This window comes from Antedon mediterranea, chromosome 2, assembly GCF_964355755.1.
Source record: "Antedon mediterranea chromosome 2, ecAntMedi1.1, whole genome shotgun sequence".
NCBI classification, from domain to species: domain Eukaryota; kingdom Metazoa; phylum Echinodermata; class Crinoidea; order Comatulida; family Antedonidae; genus Antedon; species Antedon mediterranea.
In genome coordinates this window covers 9,779,068-9,806,185 of record NC_092671.1, presented here as the reverse complement: position 1 = coordinate 9,806,185, position 27,118 = coordinate 9,779,068, and the positions used below count along the sequence as shown (strand labels likewise).

The 27,118-nt window shown below is 31.2% G+C and overlaps 2 protein-coding genes and 1 long non-coding RNA gene across 5 annotated transcripts; 1 reads left to right on the top strand and 2 right to left on the bottom strand.

The window, feature by feature from the left end:
- The first annotated feature begins 1,078 nt into the window (after positions 1-1,078).
- LOC140040332 (circularly permutated Ras protein 1-like) lies at positions 1,079-27,068 on the top strand. Of its 3 annotated transcripts, none has more exons than XM_072086191.1 (22): positions 1,079-1,215; positions 1,613-1,721; positions 2,068-2,135; positions 2,784-2,840; positions 5,003-5,053; positions 6,228-6,371; positions 7,117-7,164; positions 7,857-8,014; positions 8,923-9,096; positions 9,626-9,766; positions 9,955-10,044; positions 10,397-10,548; positions 21,533-21,742; positions 22,180-22,264; positions 22,856-22,962; positions 23,206-23,321; positions 24,017-24,067; positions 24,277-24,441; positions 24,663-24,786; positions 24,946-25,036; positions 25,745-25,834; positions 26,094-27,068. In XM_072086191.1, the coding sequence occupies exons 2-22, from the start codon at positions 1,630-1,632 to the stop codon at positions 26,181-26,183; spliced, it is 2,304 nt and encodes a 767-aa protein (XP_071942292.1). In that variant the 5' UTR covers positions 1,079-1,215; positions 1,613-1,629; the 3' UTR covers positions 26,184-27,068. The 3 variants fall into 3 exon arrangements, with proteins under 3 accessions (XP_071942292.1, XP_071942293.1, XP_071942291.1); XM_072086190.1 differs by having other exon boundaries at positions 1,131-1,386; positions 26,094-26,809; XM_072086192.1 differs by lacking the exon at positions 2,784-2,840 and having other exon boundaries at positions 26,094-26,807.
- On the bottom strand, positions 13,699-14,421 carry LOC140039608 (uncharacterized). Its single transcript, XR_011842538.1, has 2 exons — positions 14,294-14,421; positions 13,699-14,004 (listed from the first exon to the last, which is right to left on the bottom strand). It is a non-coding gene; the product is annotated as an uncharacterized lncRNA (long non-coding RNA).
- LOC140040334 (uncharacterized) lies at positions 17,538-20,100 on the bottom strand. Its single transcript, XM_072086193.1, has 3 exons — positions 19,692-20,100; positions 18,772-19,422; positions 17,538-18,573 (listed from the first exon to the last, which is right to left on the bottom strand). Exons 1-3 carry the CDS (start codon positions 19,702-19,704, stop codon positions 18,128-18,130), a joined length of 1,110 nt encoding a protein of 369 aa, XP_071942294.1. The 5' UTR covers positions 19,705-20,100; the 3' UTR covers positions 17,538-18,127.
- Positions 27,069-27,118: the final 50 nt, after the last annotated feature.

Here is a 27,118-nt window from a genome sequence, read left to right as displayed (position 1 = left end):
TATTATAATTTATTAATTTTAAATAGGATCTACAAATCGTTTTTTCATCAACTTTAATGAAATTAATTATTAAAAAAAAAAAATATACAGTATATATAATTATTTTGTAAATTTATTATTAAAAGAATTTCATTCAATTATTATATGATTAAATTAGACTCGACCCATGTCATGGTATACTTTTTTCTATAAAACATAGCATTAAAGTTAACATTTATAAATTTAGCCTTCAATCTAACCCATCGTCCCAAATCAAAGCCGAAAATTGGTTATAGCTACAATTCCAGATATCTTCAAAATTACACCTTGAAAAACAAAAGTAAAATCATACTTCAATAGAATTACCGCAATCCCGGATATGTACGCTTTATATGAATTGTGTGACGTAATCGTCAGCCCAATAATCACTTTTTTAGTCTGTTATTAGCAGGGAAGTTTCCTGATTACAGTGATTGTATTGATGATGATCGACAAAAATATTTAGATTATTATTTTAAGTCACAATTAAACATTTCTTAGTAAAACCAAAATAGACACGTCGGCATGAATGTCCTATTAAAACCAACAATGCATTGAAATTGCCATTCATCATTTTTAACCTACCGTATCATTTAAGTAATAAGATGAGTAAAATGATGATTCTAGCATTTCTGTAAGTAACCATATTGATTATCGATCCGTAGTTATGTTTTATGCCTCGTGCTTTCTCTATACCATTTTAATCAAAATATTAATTTATTTTTCTTTAAATATTAAAATTTTACTTAAAAAAAGTTTAATTATTATTGTTTAATTTAATAATTTTCATTTGTTTGACAGGATTTAGTTCATCTTTGGGTTTTCCCTGTTTCATTTTTCTCTGTCATTTTATTGAACCTTTGTACTGTCCTTGTTGTTTTTAACGAATAAATGAAATGAAATAAAATGAAATGAAAATGAAATAGTTAATCAAACATATATATTTTAATTTGAATTATAGTATATTTAGTGTACGCGTTGAATGAAATTGAAATACAAAGAATTTTACAATTAAATGATTTTATTTTATTGCTCTTTTGAGGCTTTAGAATTCTTTTAGCCAATCAGAGTGCAGATATCGTACTCAGCAGAGCAAGCAGCAGGTTGAATCATCGATGTATTTTTTAGGCGGAGAAGATTCTGCTACGATTTAATCATCAATTTATCCGAATTAAATACGATTGTCTTATTACTAAGGTTCGTGCCATCGTTAAATCATATTGTAGCACCTATAGAACTATATATACGAAATATATACACTTGTTGTTTCTGTCTAGCCCGCCTCTTCTGATTCAGTGTACCGTTCTAAGCCTGGGGTTGCCAATCGATAGTGGTACCTAGCCGTACTCTCTCGCGTACTGGTGTGAGGTAGGTAAACAAATAGTATTTGGTAGTACAGTACGTCAGGTACGTATTGTTATTAATATTACTCATAATAGATTTGGTAGCCTACAAGATTTCATTAGGATTAGAGGATGGTTGTCTTTTAAATAACATTCTATTATATTAATAATAAATAATATAATTTCACAAAACACTGAAACAGGTAGAAGTTGAAAAATATTTAAATATTTGATATTTATTATTCTTTCAGATAAGTGTCAATTAAAAATGGAATTTGCGTCAAGTCATGTGTTAAATTATGATGATTCCGATGATGAATTTATCTCTGAAGGAGAGTACAAGTTTGGAATAGGTGGCAGGTATTTAAATTTTTTATTTTATTATTGGGTGAACTCTTCATTTAGTACACGACTTTTCCATCCCCTTATCTTTAATAATATTATAATAGTTCAGGTGTGAATCCAGAGGAGTGCTATAACATATAATTTGATTAATAGTCATGAACCCATGGAAATAACATTATAGTCTGATATCCCTTACAATTATACCACATCACTCTCTTGTATGGTACTAGTTGCTTCAGGTAGATTCTTACCCAATGCTTAACGAAGCATGTGACAGTGAGTTAAAACTGTTGGTATGTATGATTTTAATAATTAACTAGCAAAAGTTTATCATTCAGAATATTAATTTATTTTTTGACAGTGCAAAGTATGCTGCCACTGCAGGACGTACTGTGGCTCCTGGTGGTAGAAGTTTTGTCCAATCAGAAGGTACTGTATAGTGTACAACAAATATTATAAAATAGTCATAAATAAAGTACAATTTTTATCAAAAATGAAAATCATAGATAACTGTTGTTATATTCCAAAAACAAGATCAAATTTTTATATATTGTTAGCTTTTTTCATATTGAAAGTTACTGTATTGTGAGTCTTTTGTCTTTTTTTCTGTAATAGTTCCTCCTTAAAATAGGCCTAGATTCGAAATTATAAAAAGGCTTTTCTGTTTCCAATTTCAATGATAATACTTATAATTATTCTAATCTTCTACATTGTTTATTTTCTTATACAAATGCCTGTCGTTTACAGATATATATTTAGCAATAAGCAATAGCTTCCTCCATTGTACAATTAAATATACCCAGAAGTTGGTTATTCATTATTATTGTTACACTTCAGTGAAAACTCCACAATAGAGTACCAAAATAGACTTTTGACTTCATAACATTGTAGAAAATATGTGTAATTTTCTGAAAATGTATTGATCTATTGACCTTCACACGTTTGTGTTAGTAACTTATTTTATGCTTAGGGTTTATTCTATCATTTTACCCATTGGTAATGATAATTGCCTTGACTATTTTGAGACCAACTTATTTAAGTCCTTTATTGGGTTAATTTGTCATTTTTACTTTACAGCAACTTACGGTGAAAGTATAAGGGGTTGTCGCAGAAATTATGCCTTGTCAAATGAAGGTTTGATAGCTCGTCATTTAGTTACTCACCAGTATTTTTGCAAGCAGCACATAAACCTTATTCATTAGTTTAAAAACAACTTGATAGATTTGGAAATGATACTAAGAATTTATAGTAAACCTATCCATGTCTTTCTTCTATTACCCTTTTCACATATGCAAAATTTAACAACTTGTAACTAGGTTTGCATAGTGTGAAGACAATTTTGTGAAAAATTTCCCGAGATTTCACAGGGGTCCCTTGTGAAATCTAGGAGGCCTGTGTTTTTGTCCTGAGATGTTCTGAGTTCTTGCTGCGCACACATGTATTGCCGTGGTATTAACTGACCAATCATAGTAATCAAATAGCGCGCAAATATTCTTTCCTCCAGAGATTTCACAAGGTTTGTGTATGAAAACATGTAATAAGTCTGGCGAATCAATCCTGGTTACAACTTGTTATAAGGTTGTAACAATTTATACATATGTGAAAAGGGTATTAAAGGTAACATGGAGTCTAGACCTAATTCCTTCATTGTTTGTAGTGTTTCTGACTATTTCATATTTCCCTGTACATATCATTGACTGAAATATCTAGTACCCACTCCAGAAGACATGTTTGTTTGTAGCACTTAGCATTAGTACATGCCACAAATTGCTTGTGTTGTAAGGTGTTGCAGTTGTTACCAATTTTGGATATCTGCTTTCCATCTAATAATATCCATTTTTGCTACTGCTTTTAATTTTTATTTTCATAATACATTTTCAATGTGATAGTACGAATAAAATTGGAACCTTTTTAAAGTTCTGTCTACACTATCAATCTTTTATGACACAAATATGTGATGTGCCCAAATATGGTAGTGATATGCCCAAATATGGTAGTGATATACCCAAATATGGTAGTGATTTGCCCAAATATGGTAGTGATATACCCAAATATGATAGTGATATGCTCAAATATGGTAGTGATATGACATCATCAAGTCCATATAACAGTTTGATAGTGTAGATAGAGCTTCAGGATGTCTGGTTTTGAGAGATGGTGTACATATTGTTAGTTCCATTTTGTAAGATTTTTGTGAATTAGAATGAAGCTCCCAATAGTTGCATGTTTGCTTTATATTCAACAATTTACTGATTGCAGTGTTTACATTGTACAATATGTCTGGTGCATGCTCATTTTTAAAATCATATTATTCAGATTCAGATAACATTTATTCAGATAGTAATGAATGAACATATACAAAATAGAAAAAAGATATTAAAGTGAACATAGATAAAGCAGTAATTGGTAGTCATTATTATCATGGATCCCTTCTAGAAGTTAAACACTTGTCTCACCGGGACCCACAAACAAAACACATTACTAAAACAATAAAAATAAACCTAGAGTATATAGTTAGATAATTGAGGATAACAATTACAGTATAATAACATAACTAACATCTTCTTTATCAAAATTATTTAAAATTATATTTCTATATTTTCATGATATAAATTCTATCCATATGATTGTATATTCTTATGTATTCTGTATTACATTTTCCCTGGCATATTACAAACTCATAATGTGTTGATTAAAGCTGTCATAGCCATATTAATTATGATATGGCATTGCACCACCTCTACCATAACTAACATCTTCTTTATCAACATTATTTAAAATTATATTTCTATATTTTCATGATATAAATTTCATCCATATGATTGTATATTCTTATGTATTCTGTCTTACATTTTCCCTAGCATATTACAAACTCATAATGTGTTGATTAAAGCTGTCATAGCCATATTAATTATGATATGGCATTGCACCACCTCTACTGAAAGTAATTATTATTATATATGTAAATTTGCTGCTTAAGAAGCAAAGATGAGAATTTTGCTTTAGTTCAATAATATACAATATTTTATAGCTCCTACACAAATGAGATGAAATTACTAGTAGTATATAGTATACTTCCACAAGTGTATTACTACAGTATTGTAATGTGTTGTAATTGTATAGAGCACATTAGTTCATTTTGATGTAAAGCGTTTAAGTTAAATATTTTATTTAAATCCGGATATTATTTTTATCAGAAGCCATATGAAAGTCAGGCATTTGGAAGTGAGGACCCAAGAGGTTTGAAAGAGTTTTTACTGTGTGTATAATTGTACTTTTCTATTTATCTATTGCAGGTAATTATGATAATATTGGTTTAGTTGGTCAGCAGTCAGCACCCTCTGAAGGTAATGTACATTACTGTCAAACTTTGTTTTCGAAGTATTTAAAGTTAGTGAAAATATTATCTAAGTTTGTTATTGCTATTTTCATGCTTGTACCATACTATTTGCGTGCCATGTTGGACACTGTTATCCCCAGTTGTCAGTAAAGAATAATAATATAAATATCAAAATGTTACACCATGATTTAATATTAGGAAGAAACTTGTGATACTGTACGTTTTTTTTTTTTTTTTTTTTTTTTTTCAAAAACTTTTATTTTCTCCTTTTATCAAAAACATTACACTCAACAGAACGAAACAAAAAGAAAAACCAAAGACGTTTGAGGACGTACTGTACGTTTTTGATAGATTAAAATAATTCCATACAAGGACAGTAACAACTAACAACCATAACAAAATAATGCATGTAATGAGAGGCAATATACAACTGGCTATATAAGGAATTACAAAGAAAATTAAATATATTAAAATGATTACTATTAATAAAACATGCTTACTTGAGGACGTAAGCTTTGACCAATCACGAAGCGAACTACTGTCGCTGTGATTGGTCAACTCACTTGCATTTTGGGCAACTGGGAACCACGCTTATTAATGATAATAAAAACATTCATTAAATAATCATAATCCACAATCAACTTTTATAATAGGTTATTACAAAGACTTAATTAATAATTATATATTTATTAATATTTAATAATGTCTTGAAAGCAAGAAAATTAATTAGAACATGGATAGAGTACTGTATCTATGCCTATTGTTATTGTAAATGTGTACTTATATAACAGTGTTATTGGGGATATGCTGATTATATTTATTTTTTGGCCGTAATACCTTACCACAAGCATGTGTTGTATATACTATATTCTTTATTTAATTGGGGTTTTTTTTGTATTTTGTGAGATACTGTACAATTACTTTATTTCCATTTCACTCAGTACATTTAGTGAGAATATATATCATTGTAAACATACTGTATGTCAACAAAAATTGCTGTTTCTTTTCTTATATGATTTTTTTTATATATTAAGTTTCATTCTTACAATTACAATAAAATAAATACATCATCAATAATTATACATTATACATAAATGAAGAGATTAAAACAGAAAATATAAACCTTGGAAGCTTTTTTTTATATTTAATTGTTATTAATAATGTAACATTTTATTTTCCAGAAGCAATATACGATAACAGGACATTTGATGGACCAGAAGCTATTTACGATAACAAAATTCCATCAAAAAATAAACCGAAAGTTCCAGAAGGTTTATATGCTGAACTGGGAGCGCATGATTCACACCACTACTCAGAATTAAGCGGTAAAAAAGCTAAATTCTTGTATTTATCATTTGTAATTAAAAGATAGAAAAGAAATCCATGGATTGAACTTGAACTTTAAACGCAATTTATTATACATATAAATAAAAGTTGAACATAAAATATCGCATATAAAAAATATAAAACATTGCACTCAAAAAGGATTCAAAGATTACGGTTGTGGACTGAATTAAATCTTGAAATTCAGTTAAAATCAATAATACTATAATTGTTTCATGAAGCCAACTTACCCGGGTGAATCAGAATAAGTAATTTCATGGGAAAAGATTCCGACTGAAGTAAAAGATAGATGAATAGACTAGGTAACAGCAAAGACTGAATCGAGATATAAGTCGAAAAGTATAAATTTTTGAACACCCCTTTCCACAAATGGTATATATAGTCCATGAACTATGCCCATCACTGCTGTTTGTTTGTGTAATATGAAGACATCCCATCATTAGCACACTCTCTCCTCTTTCTCTTGAAACGTTTTCCGTCATTTCGACATTACGATTTCTACGATTTGTTTCCATATTTTTCTGTCAGGATGGTTTATTATTGTGCTAAAGTCTACATTTTTTTCCTTTTAAATCTTTTTTTAGTTGGTTTATCCAGTTATCTTTTGGTCTTCCTGGTGGACTTATTATTTTTTTAAAGTTTTTTTCATTAGCACAGTTGCTTGGAAATCCTGAGCGCTCTGTAGCGTGAAAAATAAAATAATAAATGTTACTTGTTTTCTTTTAGCAAATGCTCCGCCATTGCCTCCAGAAAATATAAAAAAGACTAAGGAAGGTAACTAACTATAAACAACCTTGAGAAAGTATTTCATAATAGTCATGTCTCATATACAATTCTTACAATGGCCTTTTGTAATATCAATAAAAAAAACAACTTTACAGGAACATTTTGTTTTCCTGGTGAAGGCCATTGTACTATTCATAGTGGTAAACCACAACAATGTATCATCAAGTCTTTGTTTACTTATTTATTAGGATATCAGGTGGTTAAAATAATAACAAAGCAAACAACTATTAATTATATACCAACTTTCAAAATGCCAACATGTGAATAGACATTTTGTCTGGATAATAGTAAATTATCGTCTTATATCAATATCCCAAAACTATCAGAGCACAGAATTGAATAATGAATGAACTTTGTTAAAGGACACATTCAGCAGTTTGGTGTAATAAATTTCTTTTTTATTTTGTCTTGAAATGTGAAATTATTATTTTTACAAAATTTTGTCCCCGTGTTTGTGAACAACTTAATTAAAACTGCAAAATGGCTTATTCAAAATCTGATTTATAAATCTTTATTTTTTTAATGATTTTGAGGGAACAATACATCTTTAAGTATCCTGAAAATTACAGGTTTCATGCATTTACAGTTTATAAAAAAATAAACACAAACCAAATGTAACTTTAGAAAAAGAAAAAAGATGATAAACTTACTCATTTTTTTCATTTACATTTTATTCACAGAAATTAAACCCATGAAGTATAGACGAGCAGATACAAATGTTGTTGCTGTTAAATTTGAATCTTTAGTAAAATCTGTTGACTTTTCACCAGGGGAGGCTATATTTTGTGAAAACTGTTCTGCAGCTTTTTCGCATATCAGCAAAATCATAGATGGACAGGTATCTGGTATTCATATTGTTATGGGAAGCGGTGGTTTATGGGATAAGATGGTTTATGGAATGAGGTGGTTTATGGTATGAGGTGGTTTATGGAATGAGGTGGTTTATGGGATGAGGTGGTTTATGGAATGAGGTGGTTTATGGGATGAGGTGGTTTATGGGATGAGGTGGTTTATGGGATGAGGTGGTTTATGGGAAGAAGTGGTTTATGGGAAAAAGTGGTTTATGGGATGAGGTGGCTTATGGGATGAGGTGGTTTATGGAAAGAAGTGGTTAATGGGAAGAAGGGGTTTATGGGATAAGGTGGTTCATGGAAAGAGGTGGTTTTATAAGACGAGGTGGTTTATGGGATGAGGTGGTTTATGGGACAATGTGGTTTATGGGACGAGGTGGTTAATGGGACGTGGTGGTTTATGGGATGAGGTGGTTTATGGGACGAGGTGGTTAATGGGACGAGGTGATTAATGGGACGAGGTGGTTTATGGGATATGGTGGTTTATGGTATGAGATTGTTTATAGTCTAAATATTCTACCTACTCTATTGTAGGTATTATAATTGTACTGTACATTTATTTGTCGTATCGTAGTACCATCCAGACAACATAATTCATTTTTCGTGTGGATGAAATTTGGAAGACATACAGTTATCAAGTCATATTAATAAATAATTTTATTATACGAATTTGCTGCAGTAGCAGCCTCAAATATATAGCTTCCCATATCCATTATGTTTGTTGTCTTGAATATCATTTTTATTAGTTTCAAAGTCCACATATTTAGTGTGATAAGAATATAATTACATTGCTGTATATCACTTTATAGCTCATGACTGTTTTTATAGTGATTATTAACATTCAGTTTAGATTTGAAAATTAAAATCAATATTTTTTTCTTATAATTCTCTACAGTTTTGGAAATGTGAGTTTTGCGAAGCCGAGAATATAAGTGAAAAATTTGCAATTCAGGATAAATTAGAAAAGGATGATGTTACCTATATATTAAAAGAAGGATCTGGAACTGAGGCTGATTCGGCCATCTTGTTTTGTTTAGATATCTCAGGAAGCATGTGCGTCACAACTGAGGTATTTATTCTGTGATCATTCTTCAAATAAAGTTGTAATTTAAAGATAAAATCTGTTTCACTGTAGTAAAATTCAACATAAAATACTTAAAAACCCTGTGTGTTTTCAGATCCAGTGTTATTTAATATCTAAATAAATTCCAGTCATTTTTGATTGGATGATTGTGGGTCACATGGCGTGCAATAGTACACACTATTCCAGTAAAAGACTACAGGTCAAGTCGTGGAATGTTATCAGAGACTTTCTCAATGGTTTGAGTTTAGTAAAATATACAAACAGTAGAAAACTTCTTGTGTATGTGACACTTTCCTGTCAAATGAGGAATAATATGCTTTTACAATATGGCTAATCAATATTCTAATATGTCCACACGTAAATGGAAATGATTAGAATGTTATCAGACTTTCTCAAGTGTTTTAATTTAGTACAGTATACGTACAGTAGAACCTTTTGGAAATCTATATTTATGGGCCATTTTCATGTAAAACAAGGAATACATGGCTAACCCAATATTCTAATATGTCCGCAGGTGAATGGAAATGATCAACTGATGAGATCAAACGATGCAAATGTTGCACTGATGGAAAGTCGTAAGCAGTTTGACGAGCCGCGGTATGTTTCATACCCTGGTGCTACTGTACAACCAAAGACATACATTTCAAGATTACAGGTATGGTACTGTAAAATTCCCACCTTTAGGCACCCCTATTCAGGACACACTTTCATGTGAAATGAACAATGAAAATATATGTTTTTGTTCACACTACAGTCAAACCCTTTAGAGGACACCGCTCAAACCTTCTAACTTTAAATTATTTCTTTCCATAATTTTCTTTTTATTTATTTATAATTTTGTAGGCCATGCAATCAGCCATTGACACACAATTAACCAGGATGGAGAGAGAGCAACCAGACAAAAGAGTTGGAATTGTGGCATTTAATAATCGAGTAAGTTGTTTCTTTTTTTTTTTTTTTTTATTTCATTTCAACACATACATAATACAAAATTAATATATAAAGGCAACGTAACTATTAAAACGAAAAGTTGTTTCTTTTTGTGGGAAGAAATTGGTGATATAAATATGAATATATAGATTGATGCTACAAGCTATAGATTTATGGGTAGTACGTTAGGGTCATAGGCAGGGTTGGGGTGCGTTAGGGTCATGGGCTGGGGGTGGGGTAGTGTTTGTCCCGCATTTACAATTTTCGTACCCCCCAGGCTGCAACCAGCCTATGCCACTGACAGTACTGTTAAACCATATAAATATGATGTAATAATGTACTGCATTTTTATCAGGTTATTGTAGTTGGTGATGGCAGTAATCCACCAGTTATTCTTCATGAGGAACAGCTGCTTGAGAATGACGTCGTAGTTGAAGTTGGCCGCAGCATTCCCCTACCAGCTCCAATATCTCAAGTCAAGAGGTGTCTAGCTGATAAGGTTTTCAGGTAAATATTCTCTTCTTCACTAATATGCAGTGGCGTAATGCAGAGGCATGAGGCCCCTGGTTTAGGAACTAAGTTTCCCTCCAACACTTTAGCCTTTTTCCGACATATTTGAATGCCTGTTTTTTCTCTGGGCACTGCTCAGGGCCCCATAAACTCCTGGGCCTCTGAGTTTAGCCAGTGTGCGCTCATAGCCACTGCTGTTTTTCTATTTTGAGTTTAGTTGGTGGGAAGATTAATTCTTTCTTTATGGTGATAAAAATGTATTTTATACTATTGTCAGTTAAACCATTTCATACCTCCACTATTAAACATTAAATTTGTAGACCTAAATACAGTTCACTTCTTCCATTGACCTTATAGTACAGCCTGCTAGGGTGAGTGTACTACACCTAGTGGTTTCCTAGTATCTTCACATTAGTTCCTATTATATTTCAAAATTGTTTCCTTTACATGCTCAGTAATTGTATTTTTAGAAAGATAATCCTGATAAACGTCAAGCCTGTTAGATAGAAGTCAAGTGACGTAGAATTCACTAGAAATACTTGTTCAATAATGCTTTATGAACCGTTACTTACTATAAATAACTTTTTTTATGTCGTTGTTTGTTCAAAGTTACCTTTTTTAGGGTCAAATTGTATTCAGCCTACCTACAGTATCATAATTGATTGTTACAGTAATATACATGAATTAATTCATTGTTTATTGCAGTATAACATTTGAAAGTTTGAGCTCTATGTATTACATAAAAAACTAAAAAAATTGTAAAAATAAGTATAAAAATATAACTTAAATTAATTAAATAAGCCAAAATAATATATTATTCTATGTAATATATCTGTAATTTTGGGATATAAAAAAATACAGATGGGAAATTTATTTTCTAAAATTGTAAAAATAAGTATAAAAATATACCTTAAATTAATTAAATAAGCTAAAATAATATATTATTCTATTTAATATATCTGTAATTTTGGGACATAAAAAAATACAGATGGGAAATTTATTTCCTAGAATTAAAATTACAAAGAGGTGGTTTTGCTCTAAACATATATGATATTATGGGATGTCCAAATGAAAATGATGTGGTAAACTTGATCCTGATAGAACCTGTCTCAATTATAAAAAAGGTATACCTGCCCACAATCCGTCTTCCGCTACTAATAATTTTATTTTTTGTTTCTGTATTTATTATTAGGAATTTCCGTAGTTGCATATCCATGAAAGAAATCATGTGTTTTGCCTTAAACATATCATATGATATTATCAGATGTTCAAATGAAAATAATGTGGTAAACCTGATCCTGTATAGAACCTGTTTCTATATTTTATAAATAATAATAATAATAATAGTTCATTCTTATAAAGCACATATAAGCAAGCTCTCAATGCACTGGTCATTTTTTGGATCAAACATGTATGGAATCATACTCCCATAATAATCTAGCTATTAATCAGTGCAAAGTTGTGTCTTGATCTAACTGGGTACCCATTTTATACACCTGGGTAGAGAGAGGCAAATGTAAGTAAAGTGTCTAAGGATACAAGCGATGCGGTGAGAGTTGGATTCGAACCACGATCTCACTATCAGTAATCCAACATCCTCATATAAATGTTCATCATGTTTATCAGAGCCATCTAAACCTACTAATTTATTGTGGTTTAAAGCAGCAAATTGACATTTCTTAACCGTATGCCACGTCATCGTCCAGTATAGTTCTGTTATTAGTAACTGAAACCAAACATTAACAAGGCCTTTTAATGTAGTATTGGTTTTATATTTCAATAAGTTATAGGTGGAAACAAAAAGCTTGGTTAATTAATCGTCACGTATCTACAAAACATTTTGTGCCATTATTATTAGGAAATTATTATTATTATTATTAGGAAATGGATCTTTTGGAATCTTTTCAGTTCATATGTTTCTTCTTCTTTTCTTATAATGTGCAACATTATTTTGTCTTCTTTTTCAATTCAGCGTATCCATGCGATCACATTCTTTTATATTGATTATTATTCCAACAAGACATTTCTGACAAAACTATTAAATGTTTTTAGCTCTATTGCACATTTTATTTTCCTGATACAGAATACATTTTGTTCATAGCATTTTGATATGTTGAGTTATATTTAGCTAATGTAATACTTGTATTAATTATAAATATCCAAACCGAAATATACCATATTATGTTTTAAATCATTATAAATATCAACAATGTTATTTAAAATATTTCTATAGTTTAATGCCAATAATGATTTAAGTTTAAATAATTAAATAAAATATAAACACACTTATTATATCACATTAAATACACATTATAAAGCTGATAAAATATATTTTGTGTTTCAAAACATTTTGAATCGTTAAAAATACAGATTTTTACTAGTAAACTTCTTGATTATATTTTTAGATCTTTTAACAGTCTATCAAGTCCTATTGCAAAACACATCGCCATATTGAGATTGGCACGATTTAGGCTCCAATAAGTCTGTTGATATACTGTATAAATAAAAACCAGAATTTTTAAAGTTTCGATTTTGTTAAAATAACTCATAAACATATTTACTTTGTATTTTTACTGAACAAAAACAAAACTTTTATGTTTATCTTTTAGTTTCATATTTTTTTTAAAATTTCAAATTTCTTGAATAATACACTGCAAAGTTGTTTATATTACTTTATCACCATAAATTAGTGTATAGGCATGATTTTGAATATAAACAGTTTGTCAATTGAATATGATAAATGCATATTTTTACTGACCCGTGAAAAACTTTCGAAAATACATTATTAATATTTTTAAAATGTCAGATTTTAAGGAAGACAAATTTGTTTTACATTTTCTTAATGTTTATACTCTTAATAGCTGTACACATTCTTTATAAGGGCGCCCTCTATTTTTTCTTCTTGTGTTTGGACTAGCGGTGTTAGATGTTGGCGGACTGCTTTTCTGAAGTGTTTCGGTTGTAATGTTTAATGAAAAAATCGTAAACACGGTTTTGATAACTTCGTTTTTACGGTCACTTGCTTCATATATGCAGTTTTGTGTTTCTTCTAAGAGCTTCCCGTCTGTGTCATGCAGTTTTAAGTTCTCATATGTCACGTCCTTCTTCACTTCCTCCGATGAAACATTCTCTAATTCGTCCTGTGTATTTTTATCTTCATGCGTTTCAATTTCTTTTTGTACAGCTTTATATATTTCTTCAGCGTCGATAGACTTAAACGTGAAAAAGTCATACTTCTTTTTACTTGAGTTAGACATTTCTATTGAGTAGTATGGGTGGAAAACTGAATGATTTTGTATGACATCACATCGCCAGCTGACCGTAGTCTTTAACGATGATGGCTCCCTCAAAGACAGCTCGTTATTATTTATGTTCAGTTGGTAATCTTCGCCAGACCGAAGTCGTTCGTCATCGGAAAAGTGTATGCTAATGTTAAACATCTTTAAATTCATTCTATAAAATAATACAAAATAAACCGTTTATTAATAAGATTGAATATTTTAGTTAACAATTAATAATATAATATTGTTAAATTTGAAATTATTGTAAAAACTGACTTTGGAATTAAAATTAACGATTCTTGAAAGAATCAATAACAATTAACATTAACACATCAATTTATATTTCATATTAATATAACAATTTACAGGAATTGAAACTCTAAACTGGTGATACACTATCAATTAATAATAAATAATACTAATTAATTATCATGATCATGAAACAAATGAATGTGACTTACCAATTAATAATGAAGATAATGAATAGGTAATGGTACTATTGATAGTAAAGAGGATCTCAGACAGGTGTGTAGTTGATAACATCAGATTTAATTCTGAATCACAAACTGAAAGCACTGAATTTATATGACTCTGCATTTCCTGGATGACTGAAATAGCATTGTTCGCTGTATACCTTTCATAGGAATAGGAAGTTGCAGACGTGTGGCATAAGCCAATGGGAACTTCCCTAATTTCTCCATAATAGTGTAACTACCTGATTCTTAGGAATGTCTCTGCTATTTTGACCTTAGTCTGTTGAAATAAATATTAAGTAAATATTGAAGAGCGATAAGATAAGAGCCTTCTTGCACATGCGCGAATCAGTGAGCAAAAATTCTGTATAAGAAAATTCATTGAATTTACACATTGAGCACACAAAATTTTAATTTAAATTTTATTTTCACAGAGTTTTGTAAAATCATTACTGTGGAATTATAAGTTAATTCTGACCTACCTAAATCAACAATCAACTTCCTAAGCCTCAAATTAGACTCTATATCATGATGAATTATAGTTTATCCATCCTGTAAATGGCGAGTTTAGTGATAGTTATTTATTATACAAAAATTTGTCTTTTTTTAAACATTATTTTCTCAGCTGTAAATAAAACAGTATTTAAAAAAAAATTAGTACACACTTCATTTTTTGTGTTTATTTTGTTTAACGAAAAATTTGTGCCAAAAAGAAACATAATAAACGATACTATATTGACCTTTGGCTTTACAGTAACTCCTTATTAGGCAATGGCTAGAAACTAGCTCCAATACAATAGTTTTCATATAAGCTAATTGTTTATGAAAGTATTGGTTTTAGTATTACAGTTTATTTTTAATTTGGTTTTATCGAACTTCCGTTTTATCTGAGTAATTATCTGTTTTAATCTAGTCTATCTTTATTTTGATACTCATATATTTTTATATTGTATGTTTAATTGTTTTAAGGATGCACCATTATTATGTGTGCCGCTGTTCAAAAAGCGTTTTCCAAATAAATTATTATTATTATTATTATTATAAACAGGAATAGGACGGCAATGTACTAAAATTCCTAAAAATGGATGATGTCAACCATACTGTATATTAATTTCTGAGCCTATCGTAGGCTAATCATACCAAAAATGATAGTTCACAAAATGTAGTACTTGTTTCAGATACTGTAATAACACAAGTACATTTGATACAAAGCTAATCATTTTATCCCGTTTGTATGAATATTTTAATTTATTTTTATTAATTTATAATAAAAAAATGTTTCTATGTTTATACAACCTACTTTATTTTAAGGTAAATTCAAGGGGCGGTAAATGGTGAATAATAGGAATACTTAAAAGTGCAGTGTAATTTAGTACCAAGCACCTTAATTAACAAGTCATTTGAATGGATTTCTTTGTTATTGTCATTATTTGCTTTTTCCTCTATAGTGTTTATTTAGTAGATTATGAATAACTATGTAACACCCACTGACTCAACAAACACATTCTTGTCTTTTCATAATATAAGGTTTCATTGTTGAAAATCACCTGTGATTTGCCAAATATATTTACCAAGTGGAAATTCCATTTTTAGGAATTATATTGCATTGCTATGTCCTATTTTGAAGACTGTGTACCATTTTAAACTATTAGTGTAACACTGCTATTCTCTTATTCTGACCGTCAGCCCAAAAAGTGACCATTTCTGTTTTACTTATTCCTTTCTCCTTACTCTAGCTATTAACATCACACATACACACATACAAAATACATATGTTTCACTAGTACATTTTGTATGAAATCATTGTAGTATTAATATTAGGCCTACTTTTTAACTGTGGTGGCAGGTCATTGCAGTGGCCACAGTGTGTGAGATATTGTGTTTTAAGTGAAAAAACAAATGCCAAAAACAAAACAATAATAGTTCATTTGAGGATTGTTTTGAAGGTGTAACAGTACACCTTTAAGGAAATCTTCAAATGGACTATTATTTTGATAATAAGAGAGAATTGGCGGCAATCATATGGTGATTAGTTCTCGCGCAACCATAAAAATCACTAAGAAAGTTCTAATGTGTAATCATAGAGATATTATAGTTCACTATTATATCTCTACGGTGTAATGTAATGTTGAGTAAAACTGACCTAACCCTTGTCCTCAAGACGATGGTGAATAAAAAAAATTACTAAAGAACTCTTTTTTTAAAAACCACATCACTGCATCAACCAGCTTGTATAATTTTGTATATGATTATTGTGAAAATGTGTATGCATGAGCTTTTTTAGTGTACCAATCAGGACATGGCTAGTAAACTGGTTCTCTAATTGCAAATTAATAAATAAGACTCCTCTCCCCAACACCCACCAACCCCACGGGCCCTTTCTGTCAATTCCAAAATTTGTCTAGACTGCATTTATGCACATGTCTTACAAGTATGCATACACAGAAACAACTTTACAATCATTGGTTTATTAAGCCAAATTTTATTTGATTGTTTTAACAAAACTGTGATAGTGCAATACACATATTAATCACTGGCGTTTAGGAATGATTTTCTAATGGAATGGTAATAATAAATTAATTATTATTCAATATCATTTCCTTGTTTAAATATTTTCTAAGTCAAAGTTCAGATAATAATAGGCATAAGTATTAATTAAAAAAAACAATGAAACCAAACAACCTTTTTCTGAAAATTAACATAAATAAAGGAAATTCCATATAATAATTTCATTCAATGAAGTATGATCTAGTATCACTGTATGTTTTATATATTATCAAATTAGTTTTATTTGATTTTTAAAATGCTAGTAATAAAAATAGTATGTACATTTAATATAAATATGGCATGAAAAAATGTTACAAAGGTATTAATAACAAATACTATATTTCTCAAATATTAAAGTCACAAATTCCGTAATAATTTTAAACAAAAGTCATTGTTAAATGTTATAGTCCACCCTCCCAATACCAGACTCTCTGGAAAAACCGGAAACTCTCCAAAACCGCAGACTTTTCTTGAGGTTAAAATGTTCCCAAATTCCCATTTCCATTAAAAAACAGAATTTCTAGCAAACCAAACATATTAGGCTATTTTACTAAGTGTGTCTGGAATTGGGAGAGTTGACTGTAGTAAAATAAATATATTGTTACTGCAGAGCTCATTAAAGTGTAAGCAATATTGAATATCTATAATATATGTAAAAGTAGCAACTATATGTTAGTACAAAATGTACCATAAATAGTAGTATTTTATTATGTAAAACGAGCAAATAAAACAATAAAAACAAAACTGAAACAAAGTATAACAAGTACAGTACCTCGATATTACCTTAATATATTAAGATATTAGATATCCTGGATTTTACAAACATTTATTTTTACATTATGGCATTTTATTTATTCAAATCTTATTATTCAGACAAAATCATTTTTTAATATTGCAATTTATAAATTTTCTCGTACCAGTAATTTGTGTTTGATACCCCTAGTTACCTCTAGTATGATTGTAGAGTGTCTTATGTAGCAGTAATTTGTGTTTGGTACAGTCTCTAATCTAATTACATATCTATAGGTGTGGAGTCTTGGATTTTCTTCCCTGTTTTACATTATTTTCAGCATTATTGTTGCCTCTAAATTACTGTAATATATAAATACAGGAGGAACCCTTATTTTGGACACAAATATTCAGGAGACATCAGGGGTCAATGTATTTTAGCACTATGACGGCAAACCTCTATTAAAGAAACACTTTTGGATCCTGGAAGGTGTCCCCTGAATAGGTGTTCTCTAATGCATATGGAACAAAGATATATTTAGTCTATTAGACTGTAGGAGATTTTGGTAGTAGCAAAAGATCTTGATAAGTGTGCTGTGGATTCTCATCAAATATTAGTCCCTGGTATTGCGGTTCTGGTAGCTTTTGCCCGCTGCCATTTCTTCCATTACCTGGTACAGACAACATCTGTTTCTTTGTAACGAGTAGATCTTCAAAATGTTGCAACCTAGTTTGGATATGTTGCCCCTCTGTTGTTCGCAACTCAATAGTGCCCTCTCCAGCCATGCTGTTTTTTCCGCCCCTAAAGCTAAACTTTTTTTCTTTTACGTTGCGTTCAACAATATTTTTGAATGGCCACCAGTATTCCATTTTACCTGTGGTCGCATTTTGCAGAGATATTCCTGTTATGTCAACTAACAGAACAATTTGACCAGAAAGTTTGAGATGTTTTGACAACTTTGTTTTTATAATCTCACCTGTAAATGTATTCTCTGTAAAACAAACAATATATTGACAAAATATTATATGGTACAAAAGATAAAAATGATTGTTAAAAAAATAAGGATAAAAAACACACACAAAATAATAATATAAACAAATAATTGTACTATTATTGATGTATATTGTAAACTAGAGGTTATTTTGAATTAAAATTGATTTTGATTTTTTTAGTAATTTATTAATATTACCTGATATATCAGTAGTGCCAGAAATCTTATTACGAAGATAAAAATCAAAAGACATCTTCTCTATTTCTCGTTTCATATTTCGAACAATCTCTTGTCCAATCTTTGTCTCCCTGATTTCTAACATAAGTGTCCCTTCTCCAGTCACACTTCTGCGTCCAACTTCCATAAAAAAGTAACCTTCATTAGTGCCGTATTGTCTTACGTGTTTGTAATCCCAGATGAGATCTCCGTGAGTGGTATATGGTTTGTGTAGGCTTGCATGGCTTTTGTAAAGCCTAAACTCACAAGTTCCTGTTAAGTTCAGTTTATCAGAGAAAGAATTTTGTTGTACTGGCAGAGAATAAGTGTGGCTTACCGGTCCTAATGTGGATGATGTGTTCACATATGCTGCACTTACTGGTATGTCCTTTTCTGGTATGTCCATGTATGTTGCCCCTTTATCATTCTGATAATTAAAGTTTTCGTCTGTTGTGTTGCTTTTTGCTCCTGTGTTTGCACTTCTTCTGTTCTTGTCCCCTCCCCTTGTGTTTATGTAAGCATTTGAGTTTTTGTGACCATCTTCTGTATCTGTGTTCGTATAACTTGGTGTTTCCGAAGGGTTCCTGATACTGTTGATTTTTGTTTTTGGAATATTAGATTCATATGTGTGATCTGAAATGTGCAAAAATATAACCATATACTCATAGGGTTATAGTCCAATCAAATATAAACCTACTGTATATTAATAGTAAATAGAAAAATGTACTTCGACTAAGTGGATTGAAATATAATGTTTACATTGCAAATTAAAGTCAACAATAATAACATTGTAATTGTATTGATTTCTGTATCTGCCTAGGTTACCTATGTTATACTGTATGCATATTATTTTATATTGTAGGCCCTAAACCAGGTAAACCTGACATTAATCTTAGACTTACCTTTGTTTGCCATGTTTCTAGTATTTCAAATTCTGTTTTGTCGACGATCTTCCCTCGTTTAAATCCTTTTTAATATTTTACTGATTTGCTTTCAATCAGTTTCGACAATAAACGCATGAGGAAATAAAAAAGTTTTTTTGTCGCTACTTGTTTACATTCAATGAACTGTAAATTTGTTTTGTTAAGCTAAATAGATATGAGTATCAACATGCTAGTTTATGAGGGTATGTTTTATTGCTTCCTTTGTAGTTCCAACTATAAGGAAGTATTTTATACAAGGAAGACTATTAATAATATACAAACATGACCTTTTTGATGCAAATAATGAATTACGTTTTAAAGTTCATTTTAATATGAAATACATGGGACGTGAAACTGGAAACATCAAAGTGTGGGCAAAAATGGTTCTTTACAAGTGGTTTAATATATAGATATGTAGGTATATATATGTAGGTATATATAGATATGTAGGTTAACATGTTAAGTAGGTTAACATGTTATGTAGGTTAACATGTTATGTAGGTTAACATGTGTCTTGCACTTCACATACAGTAGAATAAAAAAGCGGTGATCTAGACACACACCCTCCCCCAGCCCCACCCCGCCCTAAATTGAGGAAATTGCAATAAGAAGGATAGGATAGACACACATCCCCTAGCCCCACCCCGCCCTAAATTGAGGAAATTGCAATAAGAAGGATAGGATAGACACACACCCTCCCCTAGCCCCACCCCGCCCTAAATTGAAGAAATTGCAATAAGAAGGATAGGATAGACACACAACATCCCCTAGCCCGACCCTGCCCTAAATTGAGGAAATTGCAATAAGAAGGATAGGATAGACACACACACTCCCCTAGCCCCACCCCGCCCTAAATTGAGGAAATTGCAATAAGAAGGATAGGATAGACACACAACATCCCCTAGCCCCACCCTGCCCTAAATTGAGGAAATTGCAATAAGGAGGATAGGATAGACACACAACATCCCCTAGCCCCACCCCGCCCTAAATTGAGGAAATTGCAATAAGGAGGATAGGATAGACACACAACATCCCCTAGCCCCACCCCGCCCTAAATTGAGGAAATTGCAATAAGAAGGATAGGATAGACACACAACATCCCCTAGCCCCACCCCACCCTAAATTGAAGAAATTGCAATAAGAAGGATAGGATAGACACACACACTCCCCTAGCCCCACCCCGCCCTAAATTGAGGAAATTGCAATAAGAAGGATAGGATAGACACACAACATCCCCTAGCCCCACCCCGCCCTAAATTGAGGAAATTGCAATAAGGAGGATAGGATAGACACACAACATCCCCTAGCCCCACCCCGCCCTAAATTGAGGAAATTGCAATAAGAAGGATATGATAGACACACAACATCCCCTAGCCCCACCCCGCCCTAAATTGAGGAAATTGCAATAAGAAGGATAGGATAGACACACACACTCCCCTAGCCCCACCCCGCCCTAAATTGAGGAAATTGCAATAAGAAGGATAGGATAGACACACACACTCCCCTAGCCCCACCCCGCCCTAAATTGAAGAAATTGCAATAAGAAGGATAGGATAGACACATCCTCCTAAGTTCAGTAGTTCATTTTACTATTTTTAGTCCATGGAACCCACTCCTCCAATTCCATAATTAGCTGCCCCCACCAGGTATTGTTTTTTTATTCAAGTTTTAAAATAGAATTAAAAACATTTAAAACTCATAAGGAATCAAATAAAATATTATATAACATAATAAACTTCCACTGCAATGCCCTTATAAGGAAGTTTGTCATCCATATTCTTATTGAACTTTTCTAAGAAATCGCACTTTTTATATTTCAGCTTAAATGAAGTTGGACAAACCGCTTTGGGACCAGCTCTTCTAGTGTCTATTGCAATGGCATCGCAAAGACCAGGTTCAAAGGTCATAGTTTGTACAGATGGAATGGCAAATATCGGTCTTGGTAGCCTTCTTTATACAGACACTGAGTATGAATATGAAGCTGCTTCTGTTTTCTATCAGGAGGCTGGCAAATATGCTTGTGCAAATGGGTAAGTTGTTATCACGACCAAATGGTAGAAAAAATATATCTCATGTTGCTTGCGTCCCCATATTTTAATACAAATTTGTCAAAAGTATATAGAAATAGAACTATGGGCCTGTTTCTGCCGATGCAAAATACAATACCAAAAAAAATGCATAATGATTTTATATAATATATTGTTTGAAGGTTTGCATGGTGAAATCAAAGTTGATATAAAGTTTGCGGTACACCACATGTATTAATTCTGAAAAGAACTGTTGAGTTTCTCGACGTTTCGATCAATATGCTTTGATCGTCTTTAGGAGAGATCTCTCAAAGCATATTGATCGAAAACGTTGAGAACTCAACAGTTCTTTTCAGTACCACAAATTTTATATCAAGATTTTAATTATTTTATTATTGAAATAAATATTTAGCACAATAAACTATTCTATATGTTTTCAGAGTGTCTGTTTCTGTATTGACAATGGAAGGCGAAGATTGTCGTGTCATTGAACTGGGATCAGTAGCTGATGCTACAGGTGGTCAGGTAATGTACATTGTTTCAATAAAAACCAAAACCATATTACTCATAGATATAAATACATCATCCATCTATAGTGGAAAGGCCAGGCATTTGTTATATCCTTCATACATCCTTTTCATATCCTTATATTTTTAACCAACGACTATCAAGTGTTGTTTGACCTAATCTTGATTCAGGATTCTGTACAGCTAAGGGGTATGGGATTCTTCCTTAGTATTAGTATGCAATGCCGTTGAAAAAGTCAAGTGTGTGCAAAATTAGTTTAAAGAAGAATTAAGATGTAGACCCCTGGTATCAGCAAATTTTCTGTGATATTTTCAATTTCTAGGATCTATTATTTATTACTGTCATGAATGCACTGCAAATATTTCAAACTAGAAAGTTTACCAGTGAAATTTACCCCAGAAATTGTCATAATAGTAATAATCCTATATAATAGTCTATTTAATTACGGTTAAACTTTTTCAACAAGGTCGTAAAGAACTTTCAACTACACTAATAAAAATAAAGAATTTAAAAAACAATGCTGGAGGTTTTTTAGTATTCCTTTTTTTGTTTTTTAAATTTCTTATAACCAAAATGATGTCATTATAGGTCAATATCGTTCAACCCAACAATTTATCTGAAGAATTTGGTAGCATTCTGCAGGATCCAATCTTAGCTTGCAAGGTTTCAGCAAAGTTGATATTACACAAAGGAATGTAAGAAGTAGAATTATTGATTTAATATTATTCAGTCTGTAAAAGTATGTAAAAATAATGTAAAATAAAGTTTTGGATATGGATTAAAAATGTAAATAAAATATCTTTAGCAGACTGCTTAGTTAATAGTAAAAATCTGTGTACTGTATACTCCATGTATATTGGCTGTTTGCATCTGAAAAATTTTACTGTTAAATACAAAATGCTTAAGTTATAATTTATCTATAAACATTTTTAATTTAGGTATTTTCGAAATGAAGATACAGAAGGCAGTGTAGTGAGTCGCAACATTGGCAACGTCACAAGTGACTCTGAAGCTACTTTTGAATTTGGTGTACGAAAAAAGCCAGTTATGCAAGGTTTGATGTTATATTAATACATATTATTTAATTATTATTTTTATTATTTATTTAGTGCCTCTTCGCCGAGTAATCTTCTGATTTCTCCACCTGGGCTGCCTTGCTTACTCTTTGTACCAGGTTTCTCCATTCCTTTCGTTTGTTAGCCAACTTTATAAAATAGTCAACATCTTTCATTGTCTCCAGCCTCATCATGCTAGGGGGGTTCACCTTTTTTATGTCATTGTTTAAAGTGACTGGATATAATATTTAATATAAATCCAAAACTATATAAATGAAAATACTGTGGATATCAGTGGCTGGATCTCAATACAGTGCTGTATCAATACAAGATACAATAAGCAAAAAGTAAAACACCCAGAACAATTTGCAGAGCTTTTGGCAACACTAGCCCTTCATATTATTTAATATAATATATGTAGTACCTGACCTAGTTGTTCCTCATAATACTTTGTGTGGAAACCTCAGCGTGTAGCGTTTGGAGAAAACTTACAGGATGGATATGACATAACAGTTATCCAATCAATTATTTAATTGATTTATTGTCTTGATTCAATACATGAAACATGACAGAATTCCAAATACTTTGCCTAAATAAATTTGTCAGCATTAGTGGTTTATTGTTTTCCTTTTTACCTAAATCATAGTAATTAAAATGGTTTATTGTCAATGTGATTCATTAATTTTACCCACAGTGCTCTATGATAACCTTGGTGGAACGATGGTAGACTCCGACCAAGCAGCAGGTAAGCCTTTAATTGTTTTAATGAAATGATTCACAAAAAAAAAACCCTCATAGATCACAAAATAATTAAAATTGATTGTCAATATAGATTTTTCTTATAATGGATGATTGTTTTGTTTAATTAATATATGGTAACAATTTGTAATTAGATTGAATGTACAAAATTAAGCTACTTGTCAATATAAACAATTACCATTACCCTATTTTCAGAGGAGCCAATATACGATACTGTGATGGCAACGAGTGCAATTGAAGGATTGGAACGTCTGCCTTTCCAGTTGCAGATACGTTACACAACTCGTACCGGATCAGAGTGTCTACGTATTATAACCATGGATAGACCAGTGACAAAGGATCGTCAGTTTGCTGAGCAAAGTTAGTCTTTACCTGCATAATACTAGTTTTGGTTTTTATCACAGCTCTGAAGTTTAGACCCCATTGATATTTCAACCAAATAAACTATTTTTTTAAGCAGCTCTTAATTTGCTTAACTATAAATACATACTCATCCAACATTTCTGGCTCAAAAATATTTCAATTGCTTGGTAATGATGCACCATTCTATCAATATCAATTTAATTTTTATTGTTTTTTAGACTTAAATGTAGCGGTTCTTGGGACACATGCAGCCCAATCAACTGCTAAACTTGCGGTAGATGGTCTGTATGGAGAGGCGCGTCTAAACGCAATTGTGACGCAGAAGTTAGTTGAGCGACATGTGTAAGTACAAAAGTATAGCCCACAGAATATTTGCTATAATGATAATTTTGATGATTATAATTGGAGACAAGTTTTGAAAAATTAACTCTGTTCTTATAAATTAGTCAACAGACAGATTATATTTTTACTGATAGAGGGCACTCTTCATTTATTTTGCAGGCAGCAAAAGGAAGAAGATGACGAAGGGATTTATCAAACGTTTGTTAGCAATCTAGCACCTATTGACTCAGAACTTAACAGAGTCGCTGATGTAAGATAGTGAATCTGTTTTAACTTTAGAACCACCTTGTGTAAATAATATGCTTGTTTGTGATATTTTTATTATTATTCTGGAACTGTATATATTCATACAAGTAGTGTGTTGTGATCAAAGAAAGAATGACATAAGACATAGACATAAGACATACGAAAACTTTATTACCAACAATGTGAAGGAACTACAAGCGCTTGCAATCAAACATATATAAAAATAGAGAGATACAAATTGCCAGTTCTTGGCAATTGACTGGTTAGTTTTGTTTAAAATAAGAGTGAGTGAGTGAGTGGCCGAGCGGTTAAGACAGTGGAACCGTAATTACGTAGCCATAACATCGGCAGGGGTTCGAGGCTCACTCACTCCATGGTTCTGGTGGTAGAACGAATCTTCCTGATTAGCACTATAAACCTTAGGTCCAGTGTACACATCTAGCTCGTGTGCACTTAAAGAACCTAGTACATCTTTCGAGACGAGTAGGGGGTTACCCCGGTGTATTAGTACATCACAGCCACTGATCACCAACTGGGCCCTCTGGGAGACCAGTCTTTGACTGAAGAGGTTACCCAGTATAAATATAAATTTCAATCAATCAATCAATATATATTTTAATATCACAAATAGTTGTAGAACTTCTCACAGATTGACTGTTTAAAACAGATTTATATCAGCTATATTATCACCACTCAATATTAATTCTTTTAGGCTAACAATCAAGAGATGAATGCCAGTCCAAGTGAAGAAGAAGAGGCAACCAGTCCAAAGGACAAGAAAGCTAAGAAGAAGTCAAAAAAAGTGAGCAGGAATACACTTCTTTTCATAACTGTGCCCTTTCTACTTATAGTTTCGAAACGGCTATGATCGCTCACTCATTCACTCAAATCTTATGGAGGCCCCTGAGCAGTGTCCAGAGGAAAAAACAGACATTAAAATATGTAAAAAACAGCTAAAAATGTTGGAGGGCCACTTGGGGTTCCTAAACCTCCGCATTTCTCTACTATCTACATCATTTTCTAAACAATGATTTTAATCAACTTGTTTTTTTTTCTTATAGGGAAAAATTTGGCGAAAGAAGGTAACAGATCGGTCAGCAAGTATCTTTTACAAAACAAAAAATGTGACTGGCAAGGATTTTTATGTTTAGATACAATATTATTTTGTTACTGCTGGTCAGTACAACTCAGTTTCTTAACCTTTGACCTTTTAAAATGAATTAGTAACAGAATTATAGAGGAATTTTTGCAAGCGTCTTAGGTTCATCATCATTAAAAGAATGTACAAAAATTCTTATAGTTATGTTTACACTAAGCCTGGAATTTTCTCCAGCCACCTGAATCAGTTTTAATGTGAATATAGCTTTACACTCTTTATCTTCCGTTCAGATGATTCAGGGTGTCACAGCTAGTCTCATTGGTATTTAATCATTCCATTAATACTTTCAATGCATTAATTAATTAATAATACATTTGTTTTGTATATATTGCTGTTTTACCTTTGTATTAATATGGAAATTTAAGATATTATTATAATACTAATACTGTACAGTGATATCAAAATTTGATATTTGCTGTTACAATATAATTATATACCACCTTGACTATAGTATATTTTGATCGTTAATGACATTAAAATATTAATTCGTTTATATAATTATTAACATATTATTCAGAAATCTAATATATTTTAGTATATTTATAAAGAATTTTAATAGTACAGTATTATTGATTATTTACTAAAAACCTTGTTTTCCTATATAATGTACTGTTTATCTTATTACTTAATGAATTATGTAATAATACAGTTGGTTCTTATACAATTTTATTCCATTTTTAATACATTTTAATAATTTACTGCTTTTCACTGCTGAAATATATGTATAGCTAAAATTATATTTTCCTCAGAGAATTTCTTTTAGCTTCGAGTAGTTTTTGTACACTGAAGCCCTTTCAAAAAATAAATTTTATCTTTTAGAATTATGTTATTTATGAATTATTGTAGAACATCATTCATGTGGGTTTGTTAGATATACTTTTAACTTTTTTAATATATAAATATTTTAAAATAAATAAATGATCAACT